This window comes from Tenrec ecaudatus, chromosome 5 (genome assembly GCF_050624435.1).
Source record: "Tenrec ecaudatus isolate mTenEca1 chromosome 5, mTenEca1.hap1, whole genome shotgun sequence".
Classification (NCBI taxonomy): Eukaryota; Metazoa; Chordata; class Mammalia; order Afrosoricida; family Tenrecidae; genus Tenrec; species Tenrec ecaudatus.
In genome coordinates, this window is record NC_134534.1 from 183,229,516 (window position 1) to 183,246,531 (window position 17,016).

Consider the following 17,016-nt stretch of genomic DNA (forward strand, 5'->3'; position numbering starts at 1 on the left):
ATTTGGGCCACTTGTTTTCTTCACTCTGCTCCAATGGGGAGAGACCAAAAGGTGCATCTCAGGTGCTCACTCACAGCTGTTATACGATTACCCCTCATCTGTATAAGAGCGTTTTTATGGATGATGCTATGCCAACTGACGTCTACATCCCACAAGTGAAGGATGGACGTACAGACAGAGCCCAGCCTTGAAGCCCAGTAACTCAGCTGGATGAGGTGCTTTATTATGACCAAGTATACCCCCCTCCCACTCCCGACAATGCCCCCCGTGTATTTCACCCTGTGCGCAGGCACCTTTGCAGGGCATGTATCGTGTTGTTTCCCCTGACCATGCCCCCTGTGTATTTCACCCTGTGCGTGGGCACCTTTGCAGGGCATGTCTAGTTTGCTCATCTTCAAGGCTGAGCAACTACTTTAATGAAACGATGCTTGTCCACCCAAACCCCGATGACCACGTGGGTTTCCATCTTTTTCTTAGCGTGACTGATTCCACAGGACTTGGGGTGCTCATGTGTGTCTGCGGCTCTCATTTCCTTAGGATGTTGTGTACCAGTTCCCTTAGACTTCCTGAAGTTAGTGCGAGCAAAGCCCACGTCTCTTGTCAAAAGTTTTGGTCTTTGTTCCTCAACTGGTTTGGTGAGTTCTGATTCTGATTGGATATTTGAGCACAAGTCCTGGAGTCTCTGGCTCCCAGGATGGGATAACCCCCTCGTCCCTGGCCTGGACTGTTGTCCTTTCACAATCAGTCCCTTGGAGGAGCGATTTCAGGGAAACCTCTCTGGATGCCTCTCGCGATCCTAGTGGCTTTGTTTTTGTGAAAGGGTTAAGCATCAAGGTGGCTGGTACCACCAGTGTTAGACATTGTTTCATCTGCACTTGGCAGCTACCTGGAAGACTGACCCCAGGGGTATCTGCACCTGGCCAGCCGACTTGTGAGAACCTATCGGGGGGATTTCCCTGCCTCCGGTGGAAGGCTAGTGGCTGTGCCATTTTCCTAAGCCGCCGGGAGGACTCTGGTTCTCAGCGGTGGAGCTGGGAGCTCAGCTACTGAGGGACACTGCACCAATCCCACCGTTTGGCTCACTGGCGATGGGGCCGGGTACCTCAGGGCATCAGGCCTCAAGGGGGGGCAGAGCTTCCAGGGAAGCCAGCACGCGTCCAGCCACTTTGGAACGTGGACATGGTTAGGTTCCAAAGAGCAGGCACGGTGTGGGCACGGGCAATGGTCACCAAGCGGAGCAGGACTGTGTTACCTAACCACCAACGTCTGTCTGTCCAGCAGTTCTGCAGACTGAGCGTCATGGGTCTGGGCCTTGACAGCATCTGCCAGGGTCTTGAGGCTTCAACAAACGGGGCACTTGGAACTAAATCCATGGGGGCCAGGGCTCAGGGAAGGTTGTCCCCCACCCAGCTTGCCACCGCACAGGAAGGGCACACGTGTCAGTCTGCTGTAGCATGACTGTCCCCACCTTTGGCTGGGGCACCTTCTGTCTTCTGGAGACCCGGAACAAGATTCCAACTTTGTTCTCAGGGACTGGCTTTGGTGGGATGAAGTGCAGCCCTTTCCTGGGGGCCGAGTGGCTGCGCAGATGGCGGGCTTGGCCCGGCACTTGGGGGGCCGGGAAAGGGAAGGGGACTGTGAGCCCACAGGCTGGCTGTCAGCTTAACGGGAGGCCCAGCTGTGTCCAGCCGCAGCGAGCACACAGTCACACCAGGTGTTCTCGGGTTCAGAGAGTGCAGCAAGAATTATACGCAATATTTTATTCAATACTTTGGAAACAAAACCCCTCTCATAATGTCTAACCCAAACAGTAAGTAAAAAATGGCCCCCGAAAAAAGAAACCTTACGAGAATACATTGAAGGTGTTTGCAGCTTTCCCTTCTGAGACGAGTGCTTGAGCTGGAGAATAAATTAAAGACCACACCAGGTGAGTTAAGGCAGATGACCCGTCTCCTGGGAGCAGCGTCCTGGGTCGGGCTCCTCCCTGGTCGCCGGCCAGGGAGCCGGTCCTCTCCTGTCCATCACTGCTCATTCTGCTGGCCCTCGGTGACAGAGGCCTGCACGGAGCCCTGGCCCTTGTTGACGTCACTGATGCACACCCACTGCCCGTCCACTGACTCCTTCCACAGGGTCACCTGCAAACCAAGCAACACGGCCATTACGGCCTGCGGCCCGCTCTGAACCTGGCCACACACTACAGCTCTGAGATGGGGCCCTGGATGGGACGCCACCTGCCCAAGGGGTTCTCCTCCAAAGTGCTCCGACTTTCTAGTAGCCCTGCTCTCTCTGCTCCCTGTCCCGCCGGCTCCTCGAGATAGGCACCCTCCTTATTGGTGGACTGTCTCTTCCCTACCACTGTCTCTGTATGTCTATCACTCTGCCTTTCACCCTTGCCTCCCCGTCTCTCCTTTCACTCTGTCTCTCCCTTCCACTGTCTCTGTATATGTCTCTCCCTCCTTCCCTTGGTCTCTGGGACAAAGAGCAGAGAGTGAAAGAAGAGACACAGAGGAGTGAGAGGAGACAGACTTACTACCCCCATCTTTTTCTTCTCTCTCATATCTCTGTCTTTGTCTCTGTCTCCTCCTCCTTCTCTGTCACTCCTGTCTCATTCTCTGAGACCGAGAGAGACATAGGGGAGAGAGAGAGAGACTCACTCCCAGTCTCTCCTCTCTCTTTCCCTGTATCTGTCTCTCTTCATCTTACTCTTTCTCTCCTCTCTTTCCCTGAGACAGACAGACAGACGTAGAGAAGAGAGACTTACTCACTTATAGTCTCTCTGTTCTCCTTCTTTCTCTCTCACTGACTCTCATTCCCTCTGTCTCCTTGAGACAGATTCACTCTCTGCTGTCCTCTCTCTCTCTCAGAGCCAGGAGAGGGATTCCCCCCCCCCCCCCCCCCGAGACTCACTCTCACTCCCTCTATCTCTCTGTCCCTGAGACAAGAGAGCAAAGAGAGAGGAGACAGAGGAGTGAGAAGACAGAGACTCCCTCCCTCTCTCTGCCCGTCTCTCACTCTGTTCTCCCCCTCTCTGTTTGTCCCTGAGATAGGGAGAGACTTCCTCTCTGTCTCTCCATTTTGGTCTCTAGCCTCTCCTCTTTCTCTTCTCACTCTGTCTGTCTGTCTACTCTCTGTCCTTGTCTCTGTCCCTGAAACCAAGAAAAACAGAGAAGAGACAGAAGCTTGTTCCCTCTCCCTCCCTGAGACAGGGAGACCCACTGCCTGGCTCTCATTCCGCCTTGTGTCCTTGTCTGTCTCTCCTCTCCCTCTCCGAGACAGAGTGAGACAGAGAGGAGGGAGAGGAGACAGAGGCTCAGTCTCTCCGCCTTCCCCCTCTTCCTCTCTGATTCTCCCTCCTCTCCTCACTCCCTGTCTCTGTCCGAGAGCTAGAGAATAGAGAGACACAGAGGGAGAGACAAAGGAGGGAGAAGAGACAGACTCCTTCCATCTTGTCTCTCCTCTCGCTGTCCTTCTCTGCCTGAGACAGAGCAGAGGGAGAAACAGACTCCTGGAGGGAGCGGGAAGAGAAGACACACTCCCTTCATCTTTTTCTCTCACTGTCCCCTCTCCCTCCCCCTCCCAGTCTCCTCCCTCTCCCTCCCTCCTCTGTCTCACTCTGTCTCTTTGTCACTCCCTCCCTGTCTGCCCATACCCCATCACACTCGGTCCTTCTCTCCCATTCCCCAGTGTCTGTCTGTCTGCCTCACTCTGTCTCTGACTGCAGCTTCCAGAAGACGAGGCAGCCGTGGCTGCTGGCGGCCCTGGAAGTAGCTGTGCTTTAACCAGCCCTGCCCTTCCAAGTCCACTCAGCTGCCCCGGGCCATCTTCTCAGGGGCGGAGTGACGTCCTGCCCATGGTCCCATGCACGCTGTGTGCCGTGGGTTGCAGGAGGGCGTACCTTGTTGTCTCCGCCGGAGACGGCCAGGATGTTGGCTGTGGTGGACCAGCTCACGTGCCACACCACATCACTGAACTTGTGCAGCAGCCGGGGAGACCACACGCTGCCAGAGGCGTCATCACAGGTCCAGATGAAGACCCGCCCGTCCTGCAAAGAGACGGCTGTCAGGGACAGGCCACACCGAGCAGGCTACGAGCTGCCCTGGCTCTGTCACCGCCATGCCAGGGGCAGACTGTCTCTGCAGAGCTGGAGCTCGGGCCACACTGGGCGACACTATGGGAGCAGACAGCCTCACTTTGCTGCTGCAAAGTGTGCTGATGGTTTGGAACTGCTGACCTTGCGGTGGGCCGCCCGCTGTGTAACCACGACAGCACCAGGCTCCAGTACTACTGGGAAAACACACCCACCCACCCACACCCTACCTCTCTCTCTCCCCCTCCCTCCACATACTCTCTCTCACTACACACACACTCTCGCTACACTCTACATGCTCTCTCACTCTCCACACACACTCCCTCTCTACACTCACTGTCTACTCTCACTACACACCCTCCACTCACTCACTCTCTACACACACTTTCTCTACACTCACTACACACTTTCCTCTCACATTCTCTGCACTCCCTCTCCCTCTACTCACTCCACACTTTGCTCTCACATTTTCTGCACTCACTCTCCCTCTCTACTCTCACTACACACACATTCTCCACTCACTCCTCTCGCTACACTCACTTTCCCTCTCTCCTCGCTCTCTACACACACTCCCTCTACACACTCACTTTCTCTACTCTCACTCCACACTCCACTCTCGCCTCTCGCTACACAATACACTCTCTCCTCTCCCTACACTCACTCTCCCTCTCTACACTCTCACTACACACTCACTCCCTCCTCTCACCACACACACTACTCTCACTACACACTCTATTCTCTCTACACACACGTTCTCCACACTCTGTACTCTCGCTACACTCTCTCCCTCTCTACTCTTTCTCTCTACTCTCGCTACACTCTCTCCCTCTCTACTCTTTCTCTCTCCTCTCGCTACACTCTCCCTCTCTACTCTTTCTACTCTCGCTACACTCTCTCCCTCTCTACTCTTTCTCTCTCCTCTCGCTACACTCTCTCCCTCTCTACTCTTTCTCTCTCCTCTCGCTACACTCTCTCCCTCTCTCTTTCTCTCTCCTTTCCCTACACTCTCCCTCTCTACTCTTTCTCTCTACTCTTGCTACACTCTCTCCCTCTCTACTCTTTCTCTTCTCGCTACACTCTCTCCCTCTCTACTCTTTCTCTCTCCTCTCGCTACACTCTCCCTCTCTACTTTCTCTCTCCTCTCGCTACACTCTCTCCCTCTCTACTCTTGCTACACTCTCTCCCTCTCTACTCTTTCTCTCTCCTCTCGCTACACTCTCTCCCTTTCTACTCTTTCTATTCTCGCTACACTCTCTCCCTCTCTACTCTTTCTCTACTCTCGCTACACTCTCTCCCTCTCTACTCTTTCTCTCTACTCTCGCTACACTCTCTCCCTCTACTCTTTCTCCTCTTGCTACACTCTCTCCCTCTCTCCTCTCGCTACACTCTCTCCCTCTCTACTCTTTCTCTCTCCTCTCGCTACACTCTCTCCCTCTCTACTCTTTCTCTCTCTACTCTCTCTCTCTCTACTCTTTCTCTCTCCCTCTCTACTCTTTCTCTCTCCCTCTCTACTCTTTCTCTCTCCTCTCGCTACACTCTCTCCCTCTCCTCTCGCTACACTCTCTCCCTCTCTACTCTTTCTCTCTCCTCTCGCTACACTCTCCCTCTCTACTCTTCCTCTCTACTCTCGCTACACTCTCTCCCTCTCTACTCTTTCTCTCTCCTCTCGCTACACTCTCTCCCTCTCTACTCTTTCTCTCTCCTCTCGCTACACTCTCTCCCTTTCTACTCTTTCTATTCTCGCTACACTCTCTCCCTCTCTACTCTTTCTCTACTCTCGCTACACTCTCTCCCTCTCTACTCTTTCTCTCTACTCTCGCTACACTCTCTCCCTCTCTACTCTCGCTAAACTCTCTCCCTCTCTACTCTTTCTCTACTCTCGCTACACTCTCTCCCTCTCTACTTTCTACTCTACTCTCGCTACACTCTCTCCCTCTCTACTCTCTCTCCTCTTGCTACACTCTCTCCCTCTCTACTCTCGCTACACTCTCTCCCTCTCTACTCTTTCTACTCTACTCTCGCTACACTCTCTCCCTCTCTACTCTTTCTCTCTCCCTCTCTACTCTTTCTCTCTCCCTCTACTCTTTCTCTCTCCCTCTCTACTCTTTCTCTCTCCCTCTCTACTCTTTCTCTCTCCTCTCGCTACACTCTATCCCTCTCGACTCTTTCTCTCTCCTCTCGCTACGCTCTCCCTCTCTACTTTCTCTCTCCTCTCGCTACACTCTCTCCCTCTCTACTCTTTCTCTCTCCTCTCGCTACACTCTCCCTCTCTACTCTTCCTCTCTACTCTCGCTACACTCTCTCCCTCTCTACTCTTTCTCTCTCCCTCTCTACTCTTTCTCTCTCCTCTCGCTACACTCTCTCCCTCTCGACTCTTTCTCTCTCCTCTCGCTACACTCTCCCTCTCTACTCTTCCTCTCTACTCTCCCTACACTCTCTCCCTCTCTACTCTTTCTCTCTACTCTCGCTACACTCTCTCCCTCTCTACTCTCTCTCTCCTCTCGCTACACTCTCTCCCTCTCTACTCTTTCTCTCTCCTCTCGCTACACTCTCTCCCTCTCTACTCTCTCTCTCCTCTCGCTACACTCTCTCCCTTTCTACTCTTTCTATTCTCGCTACACTCTCTCCCTCTCTACTCTTTCTCTACTCTCGCTACACTCTTTCCCTCTCTACTCTTTCTCTCTCCTCTCGCTACACTCTCTCCCTCTCTACTCTTTCTATTCTCGCTACACTCTCTCCCTCTCTACTCTTTCTCTACTCTCGCTACACTCTCTCCCTCTCTACTCTTTCTCTCTACTCTCGCTACACTCTCTCCCTCTACTCTTTCTCCTCTTGCTACACTCTCTCCCTCTCTACTCTCGCTAAACTCTCTCCCTCTCTACTCTTTCTCTCTCCTCTCGCTACACTCTCTCCCTCTCTACTCTCTCTCTCCTCTTGCTACACTCTCTCCCTTTCTACTCTTTCTATTCTCGCTACACTCTCTCCCTCTCTACTCTTTCTCTACTCTCGCTACACTCTTTCCCTCTCTACTCTTTCTCTCTACTCTCGCTACACTCTCTCCCTCTCTACTCTATCTCTCCTCTCGCTACACTCTCTCCCTCTCTACTCTCGCTACACTCTCTCCCTCTCTACTCTTTCTCTCTCCTCTCGCTACACTCTCTCCCTCTCTACTCTTTCTCTCTCCTCTTGCTACACTCTCTCCCTCTCTACTCTTTCTATTCTCGCTACACTCTCTCCCTCTCTACTTTCTCTACTCTCGCTACACTCTCTCCCTCTCTACTCTTTCTATTATCGCTACACTCTCCCTCTCTACTCTTTCTCTCTCCTCTCGCTACACTCTCTCCCTCTCTACTCTTTCTCTCTCCCTCTCTACTCTTTCTCTCTCCTTTCGCTACACTCTCCCTCTCTACTCTTTCTCTCTACTCTTGCTACGCTCGCTCCCTCTCTACTCTTTCTCTCTATTCTCGCTACACTCTCCCTCTCTACTTTCTCTCTCCTCTCGCTACACTCTCTCCCTCTCTACTCTCGCTACACTCTCTCCCTCTCTACTCTTTCTCTCTCCTCTCGCTACACTCTCCCTCTCTACTTTCTCTCTCCTCTCGCTACACTCTCTCCCTCTCTACACTCTCTCCCTCTCTACTCTTTCTCTCTACTCTCGCTACACTCTCTCCCTCTCTACTCTTTCTTTCTTCTCCCTACACTCTCTCCCTCTCTACTCTTTCTCTCTCCTCTCTACTCTTTCTCTCTCCCTCTCGACTCTTTCTCTCTCCTCTCGCTACACTCTCCCTCTCTACTTTCTCTCTCCTCTCGCTACACTCTCTCCCTCTCTACTCTTTCTCTCTCCTCTCGCTACACTCTCCCTCTCTACTCTTTCTCTCTCCTCTCGCTACACTCTCCCTCTCTACTCTTTCTCTCTCCTCTCGCTACACTCTCCCTCTCTACTCTTCCTCTCTACTCTCGCTACACTCTCTCCCTCTCTACTCTTTCTCTCTCCCTCTCTACTCTTTCTCTCTACTCTCGCTACACTCTCTCCCCTCTCTACTCTTTCTCTCTCCTCTCGCTACACTCTCTCCCTCTCTACTCTTTCTCTCTCCTCTCGCTACACTCTCTCCCTATCTACTCTTTCTCTCTCCTCTCGCTACACTCTCTCCCTTTCTACTCTTTCTATTCTCGCTACACTCTCTCCCTCTCTACTCTTTCTCTACTCTCGCTACACTCTCTCCCTCTCTACTCTTCCTCTCTACTCTTTCTCTCTCCTCTCGCTACACTCTCTCCCTCTCTACTCTTTCTCTCTCCTCTCCCTACACTCTCTCCCTCTCTACTCTTTCTCTCTCCTCTTGCTACACTCTCTCCCTCTCTACTCTTTCTATTCTCGCTACACTCTCTCCCTCTCTACTTTCTCTACTCTCGCTACACTCTCTCCCTCTCTACTCTTTCTCTACTCTCGCTACACTCTCTCCCTCTCTACTCTTTCTATTATCGCTACACTCTCTCCCTCTCTACTCTTTCTCTCTCCTCTCGCTACACTCTCTCTCTCTCCCTCTCTACACTCTCTCCCTCTCTACTCTTTCTCTCTCCCTCTCTACTCTTTCTCTCTCCTCTCGCTACACTCTCTCCCTCTCCTCTCGCTACACTCTCTCCCTCTCTACTCTTTCTCTCTCCTCTCGCTACACTCTCCCTCTCTACTCTTCCTCTCTACTCTCGCTACACTCTCTCCCTCTCTACTCTCGCTACACTCTCTCCCTCTCTACTTTCTCTACTGTCGCTACACTCTCTCCCTCTCTACTCTTTCTCTACTCTCGCTACACTCTCTCCCTCTCTACTCTTTCTACTCTCGCTACACTCTCTCCCTCTCTACTCTTTCTCTCTCCTCTCGCTACACTCTCTCCCTCTCTACTCTCGCTAAACTCTCTCCCTCTCTACTCTTTCTCTCTCCTCTCGCTACACTCTCTCCCTCTCTACTCTTTCTCTCCTCTCGCTACACTCTCTCCCTCTCTACTCTCGCTAAAATCTCTCCCTCTCTACTCTTTCTCTCTCCTCTCGCTACACTCTCTCCCTCTCTACTCTTTCTCTCTCCTCTTGCTACACTCTCTCCCTCTCTACTCTTTCTCTACTCTCGCTACACTCTCTCCCTCTCTACTCTTTCTACTCTCGCTACACTCTCTCCCTCTCTACTCTTTCTCTCTCCTCTCGCTACACTCTCTCCCTCTCTACTCTCGCTAAACTCTCTCCCTCTCTACTCTTTCTCTCTCCTCTCGCTACACTCTCTCCCTCTCTACTCTTTCTCTCCTCTCGCTACACTCTCTCCCTCTCTACTCTCGCTAAAATCTCTCCCTCTCTACTCTTTCTCTCTCCTCTCGCTACACTCTCTCCCTCTCTACTCTTTCTCTCTCCTCTTGCTACACTCTCTCCCTCTCTACTCTTTCTATTCTCGCTACACTCTCTCCCTCTCTACTCTTTCTCTACTCTCGCTACACTCTCTCCCTCTCTACTCTTTCTCTACTCTCGCTACACTCTCTCCCTCTCTACTCTTTCTATTATCGCTACACTCTCTCCCTCTCTACTCTTTCTCTCTCCTCTCGCTACACTCTCTCCCTCTCTACTCTTTCTCTCTCCCTCTCTACTCTTTCTCTCTCCTCTCGCTACTCTCTCCCTCTCTACTCTTTCTCTCTCCTCTCGCTACACTCTCTCCCTCTCTCCTCTCGCTACACTCTCTCCCTCTCTACTCTTTCTCTACTCTCGCTACACTCTCTCCCTCTCTACTCTTTCTCTCTCCTCTCGCTACACTCTCTCCCTCTACTCTTTCTCTACTCTCGCTACACTCTCTCCCTCTCTACTCTTTCTCTCTCCTCTTGCTACACTCTCTCCCTCTCTACTCTCGCTACACTCTCTCCCTCTCTACTCTTTCTCTACTCTCGCTACACTCTCTCCCTCTCTACTCTTTCTACTCTACTCTCGCTACACTCTCTCCCTCTCTACTCTTTCTACTCTACTCTCGCTACACTCTCTCCCTCTCTACTCTTTCTCTCTCCTCTCGCTACACTCTCTCCCTCTCTACTCTTTCTACTCTACTCTCGCTACACTCTCTCCCTCTCTACTCTTTCTCTCTTCTCTCGCTACACTCTCTCCCTCTCTACTCTTTCTCTCTCCTTTCGCTACACTCTCCCTCTCTACTCTTTCTCTCTACTCTTGCTACACTCTCTCCCTCTCTACTCTTTCTCTCTATTCTCCCTACACTCTCTCCCTCTCTACTCTTTCTCTCTCCTCTCGCTACACTCTCTCCCTCTCTACTCTTGCTACACTCTCTCCCTCTCTACTCTTTCTCTCTCCTCTCGCTACACTCTCTCCCTTTCTACTCTTTCTATTCTCGCTACACTCTCTCCCTCTCTACTCTTTCTCTACTCTCGCTACACTCTCTCCCTCTCTACTCTTTCTCTCTCCTCTCGCTACACTCTCTCCCTCTCTACTCTTTCTCTCTCCTCTCGCTACACTCTCTCCTACTCTACTCTCGCTACACTCTCTCCCTCTCTACTCTTTCTCTCTCCTCTCGCTACACTCTCTCCCTCTCTACTCTTTCTCTCTCCTCTTGCTACACTCTCTCCCTCTCTACTCTCTCTATTCTCGCTACACTCTCTCCCTCTCTACTTTCTCTACTCTCGCTACACTCTCTCCCTCTCTACTCTTTCTATTATCGCTACACTCTCTCCCTCTCTACTCTTTCTCTCTCCTCTCGCTACACTCTCTCCCTCTCTACTCTTTCTCTCTCCCTCTCTACTCTTTCTCTCTCCTTTCGCTACACTCTCCCTCTCTACTCTTTCTCTCTACTCTTGCTACGCTCGCTCCCTCTCTACTCTTTCTCTCTATTCTCGCTACACTCTCCCTCTCTACTTTCTCTCTCCTCTCGCTACACTCTCTCCCTCTCTACTCTCGCTACACTCTCTCCCTCTCTACTCTTTCTCTCTCCTCTCGCTACACTCTCCCTCTCTACTTTCTCTCTCCTCTCGCTACACTCTCTCCCTCTCTACACTATCTCCCTCTCTACTCTTTCTCTCTACTCTCGCTACACTCTCTCCTCTCTACTCTTTCTCTCTTCTCCCTACACTCTCTCCCTCTCTACTCTTTCTCTCTCCTCTCTACTCTTTCTCTCTCCCTCTCTACACTCTTTCCCTCTCTACTCTTTCTCTCTCCCTCTCGACTCTTTCTCTCTCCTCTCGCTACACTCTCCCTCTCTACTTTCTCTCTCCTCTCGCTACACTCTCTCCCTGTCTACTCTTTCTCTCTCCTCTCGCTACACTCTCCCTCTCTACTCTTTCTCTCTCCTCTCGCTACACTCTCTCCCTCTCTACTCTTTCTCTCTACTCTCGCTACACTCTCTCCCCTCTCTACTCTTTCTCTCTCCTCTCGCTACACTCTCTCCCTCTCTACTCTTTCTCTCTCCTCTCGCTACACTCTCTCCCTCTCTACTCTTTCTCTCTCCTCTCGCTACACTCTCTCCCTTTCTACTCTTTCTATTCTCGCTACACTCTCTCCCTCTCTACTCTTTCTCTACTCTCGCTACACTCTCTCCCTCTCTACTCTTCCTCTCTACTCTCGCTACACTCTCTCCCTCTCTACTCTCTCTCTCCTCTCGCTACACTCTCTCCCTTTCTACTCTTTCTATTCTCGCTACACTCTCTCCCTCTCTACTCTTTCTCTACTCTCGCTACACTCTTTCCCTCTCTACTCTTTCTCTCTCCTCTCGCTACACTCTCTCCCTCTCTACTCTTTCTATTCTCGCTACACTCTCTCCCTCTCTACTCTTTCTCTACTCTCGCTACACTCTCTCCCTCTCTACTCTTTCTCTCTACTCTCGCTACACTCTCTCCCTCTACTCTTTCTCCTCTTGCTACACTCTCTCCCTCTCTACTCTCGCTAAACTCTCTCCCTCTCTACTCTTTCTCTCTCCTCTCGCTACACTCTCTCCCTCTCTACTCTCTCTCTCCTCTCGCTACACTCTCTCCCTTTCTACTCTTTCTATTCTCGCTACACTCTCTCCCTCTCTACTCTTTCTCTACTCTCGCTACACTCTTTCCCTCTCTACTCTTTCTCTCTACTCTCGCTACACTCTCTCCCTCTCTACTCTATCTCTCCTCTCGCTACACTCTCTCCCTCTCTACTCTCGCTACACTCTCTCCCTCTCTACTCTTTCTCTCTCCTCTCGCTACACTCTCTCCCTCTCTACTCTTTCTCTCTCCTCTTGCTACACTCTCTCCCTCTCTACTCTTTCTATTCTCGCTACACTCTCTCCCTCTCTACTTTCTCTACTCTCGCTACACTCTCTCCCTCTCTACTTTTTCTATTATCGCTACACTCTCCCTCTCTCCTCTTTCTCTCTCCTCTCGCTACACTCTCTCCCTCTCTACTCTTTCTCTCTCCCTCTCTACTCTTTCTCTCTCCTTTCGCTACACTCTCCCTCTCTACTCTTTCTCTCTACTCTTGCTACGCTCGCTCCCTCTCTACTCTTTCTCTCTATTCTCGCTACACTCTCCCTCTCTACTTTCTCTCTCCTCTCGCTACACTCTCTCCCTCTCTACTCTCGCTAAACTCTCTCCCTCTCTACTCTTTCTCTACTCTCGCTACACTCTCTCCCTCTCTACTTTCTACTCTACTCTCGCTACACTCTCTCCCTCTCTACTCTCTCTCCTCTTGCTACACTCTCTCCCTCTCTACTCTCGCTACACTCTCTCCCTCTCTACTCTTTCTACTCTACTCTCGCTACACTCTCTCCCTCTCTACTCTTTCTCTCTCCCTCTCTACTCTTTCTCTCTCCCTCTACTCTTTCTCTCTCCCTCTCTACTCTTTCTCTCTCCCTCTCTACTCTTTCTCTCTCCTCTCGCTACACTCTATCCCTCTCGACTCTTTCTCTCTCCTCTCGCTACGCTCTCCCTCTCTACTTTCTCTCTCCTCTCGCTACACTCTCTCCCTCTCTACTCTTTCTCTCTCCTCTCGCTACACTCTCCCTCTCTACTCTTCCTCTCTACTCTCGCTACACTCTCTCCCTCTCTACTCTTTCTCTCTCCCTCTCTACTCTTTCTCTCTCCTCTCGCTACACTCTCTCCCTCTCGACTCTTTCTCTCTCCTCTCGCTACACTCTCCCTCTCTACTCTTCCTCTCTACTCTCCCTACACTCTCTCCCTCTCTACTCTTTCTCTCTACTCTCGCTACACTCTCTCCCTCTCTACTCTCTCTCTCCTCTCGCTACACTCTCTCCCTCTCTACTCTTTCTCTCTCCTCTCGCTACACTCTCTCCCTCTCTACTCTCTCTCTCCTCTCGCTACACTCTCTCCCTTTCTACTCTTTCTATTCTCGCTACACTCTCTCCCTCTCTACTCTTTCTCTACTCTCGCTACACTCTTTCCCTCTCTACTCTTTCTCTCTCCTCTCGCTACACTCTCTCCCTCTCTACTCTTTCTATTCTCGCTACACTCTCTCCCTCTCTACTCTTTCTCTACTCTCGCTACACTCTCTCCCTCTCTACTCTTTCTCTCTACTCTCGCTACACTCTCTCCCTCTCTACTCTTTCTCTCTACTCTCGCTACACTCTCTCCCTCTACTCTTTCTCCTCTTGCTACACTCTCTCCCTCTCTACTCTCGCTAAACTCTCTCCCTCTCTACTCTTTCTCTCTCCTCTCGCTACACTCTCTCCCTCTCTACTCTCTCTCTCCTCTTGCTACACTCTCTCCCTTTCTACTCTTTCTATTCTCGCTACACTCTCTCCCTCTCTACTCTTTCTCTACTCTCGCTACACTCTTTCCCTCTCTACTCTTTCTCTCTACTCTCGCTACACTCTCTCCCTCTCTACTCTATCTCTCCTCTCGCTACACTCTCTCCCTCTCTACTCTCGCTACACTCTCTCCCTCTCTACTCTTTCTCTCTCCTCTCGCTACACTCTCTCCCTCTCTACTCTTTCTCTCTCCTCTTGCTACACTCTCTCCCTCTCTACTCTTTCTATTCTCGCTACACTCTCTCCCTCTCTACTTTCTCTACTCTCGCTACACTCTCTCCCTCTCTACTCTTTCTATTATCGCTACACTCTCCCTCTCTACTCTTTCTCTCTCCTCTCGCTACACTCTCTCCCTCTCTACTCTTTCTCTCTCCCTCTCTACTCTTTCTCTCTCCTTTCGCTACACTCTCCCTCTCTACTCTTTCTCTCTACTCTTGCTACGCTCGCTCCCTCTCTACTCTTTCTCTCTATTCTCGCTACACTCTCCCTCTCTACTTTCTCTCTCCTCTCGCTACACTCTCTCCCTCTCTACTCTCGCTACACTCTCTCCCTCTCTACTCTTTCTCTCTCCTCTCGCTACACTCTCCCTCTCTACTTTCTCTCTCCTCTCGCTACACTCTCTCCCTCTCTACACTCTCTCCCTCTCTACTCTTTCTCTCTACTCTCGCTACACTCTCTCCCTCTCTACTCTTTCTTTCTTCTCCCTACACTCTCTCCCTCTCTACTCTTTCTCTCTCCTCTCTACTCTTTCTCTCTCCCTCTCGACTCTTTCTCTCTCCTCTCGCTACACTCTCCCTCTCTACTTTCTCTCTCCTCTCGCTACACTCTCTCCCTCTCTACTCTTTCTCTCTCCTCTCGCTACACTCTCCCTCTCTACTCTTTCTCTCTCCTCTCGCTACACTCTCCCTCTCTACTCTTTCTCTCTCCTCTCGCTACACTCTCCCTCTCTACTCTTCCTCTCTACTCTCGCTACACTCTCTCCCTCTCTACTCTTTCTCTCTCCCTCTCTACTCTTTCTCTCTACTCTCGCTACACTCTCTCCCCCTCTCTACTCTTTCTCTCTCCTCTCGCTACACTCTCTCCCTCTCTACTCTTTCTCTCTCCTCTCGCTACACTCTCTCCCTCTCTACTCTTTCTCTCTCCTCTCGCTACACTCTCTCCCTTTCTACTCTTTCTATTCTCGCTACACTCTCTCCCTCTCTACTCTTTCTCTACTCTCGCTACACTCTCTCCCTCTCTACTCTTCCTCTCTACTCTTTCTCTCTCCTCTCGCTACACTCTCTCCCTCTCTACTCTTTCTCTCTCCTCTCCCTACACTCTCTCCCTCTCTACTCTTTCTCTCTCCTCTTGCTACACTCTCTCCCTCTCTACTCTTTCTATTCTCGCTACACTCTCTCCCTCTCTACTTTCTCTACTCTCGCTACACTCTCTCCCTCTCTACTCTTTCTCTACTCTCGCTACACTCTCTCCCTCTCTACTCTTTCTATTATCGCTACACTCTCTCCCTCTCTACTCTTTCTCTCTCCTCTCGCTACACTCTCTCTCTCTCCCTCTCTACACTCTCTCCCTCTCTACTCTTTCTCTCTCCTCTCTACTCTTTCTCTCTCCTCTCGCTACACTCTCTCCCTCTCCTCTCGCTACACTCTCTCCCTCTCTACTCTTTCTCTCTCCTCTCGCTACACTCTCCCTCTCTACTCTTCCTCTCTACTCTCGCTACACTCTCTCCCTCTCTACTCTCGCTACACTCTCTCCCTCTCTACTTTCTCTACTCTCGCTACACTCTCTCCCTCTCTACTCTTTCTCTACTCTCGCTACACTCTCTCCCTCTCTACTCTTTCTACTCTCGCTACACCTCTCTCCCTCTCTACTCTTTCTCTCTCCTCTCGCTACACTCTCTCCCTCTCTACTCTCGCTAAACTCTCTCCCTCTCTACTCTTTCTCTCTCCTCTCGCTACACTCTCTCCCTCTCTACTCTTTCTATTATCGCTACACTCTCTCCCTCTCTACTCTTTCTCTCTCCTCTCGCTACACTCTCTCTCTCTCCCTCTCTACACTCTCTCCCTCTCTACTCTTTCTCTCTCCCTCTCTACTCTCTCTCCTCCTCTCGCTACACTCTCTCCCTCTCCTCTCGCTACACTCTCTCCCTCTCTACTCTTTCTCTCTCCTCTCGCTACACTCTCCCTCTCTACTCTTCCTCTCTACTCTCGCTACACTCTCTCCCTCTCTACTCTCGCTACACTCTCTCCCTCTCTACTTTCTCTACTCTCGCTACACTCTCTCCCTCTCTACTCTTTCTCTACTCTCGCTACACTCTCTCCCTCTCTACTCTTTCTACTCTCGCTACACTCTCTCCCTCTCTACTCTTTCTCTCTCCTCTCGCTACACTCTCTCCCTCTCTACTCTCGCTAAACTCTCTCCCTCTCTACTCTTTCTCTCTCCTCTCGCTACACTCTCTCCCTCTCTACTCTTTCTCTCCTCTCGCTACACCTCTCCCTCTCTACTCTCGCTAAAATCTCTCCCTCTCTACTCTTTCTCTCTCCTCTCGCTACACTCTCTCCCTCTCTACTCTTTCTCTCTCCTCTTGCTACACTCTCTCCCTCTCTACTCTTTCTATTCTCGCTACACTCTCTCCCTCTCTACTCTTTCTCTACTCTCGCTACACTCTCTCCCTCTCTACTCTTTCTCTACTCTCGCTACACTCTCTCCCTCTCTACTCTTTCTATTATCGCTACACTCTCTCCCTCTCTACTCTTTCTCTCTCCTCTCGCTACACTCTCTCCCTCTCTACTCTTTCTCTCTCCCTCTCTACTCTTTCTCTCTCCTCTCGCTACTCTCTCCCTCTCTACTCTTTCTCTCTCCTCTCGCTACACTCTCTCCCTCTCTCCTCTCGCTACACTCTCTCCCTCTCTACTCTTTCTCTACTCTCGCTACACTCTCTCCCTCTCTACTCTTTCTCTCTCCTCTCGCTACACTCTCTCCCTCTACTCTTTCTCTACTCTCGCTACACTCTCTCCCTCTCTACTCTTTCTCTCTCCTCTTGCTACACTCTCTCCCTCTCTACTCTCGCTACACTCTCTCCCTCTCTACTCTTTCTCTACTCTCGCTACACTCTCTCCCTCTCTACTCTTTCTACTCTACTCTCGCTACACTCTCTCCCTCTCTACTC

General features: G+C 51.2%; 1 protein-coding gene across 1 annotated transcript in view; it reads right to left on the minus strand.

The window, feature by feature from the left end:
- Window positions 1-1,745: 1,745 nt before the first annotated feature.
- SEC13 (SEC13 homolog, nuclear pore and COPII component) overlaps window positions 1,746-17,016 on the minus strand; it is a 40,329-nt gene continuing 25,058 nt past the window's right edge. Inside the window, exons 8-9 of the mRNA XM_075550465.1 lie at window positions 3,896-4,042; window positions 1,746-2,135 (exon numbers count right to left, since the gene is read on the minus strand). Of these exons, the coding sequence (XP_075406580.1) occupies window positions 2,022-2,135; window positions 3,896-4,042 (261 nt within the window). The 3' untranslated portion in view covers window positions 1,746-2,021. The remainder of the gene's footprint in view (window positions 2,136-3,895; window positions 4,043-17,016) is intronic.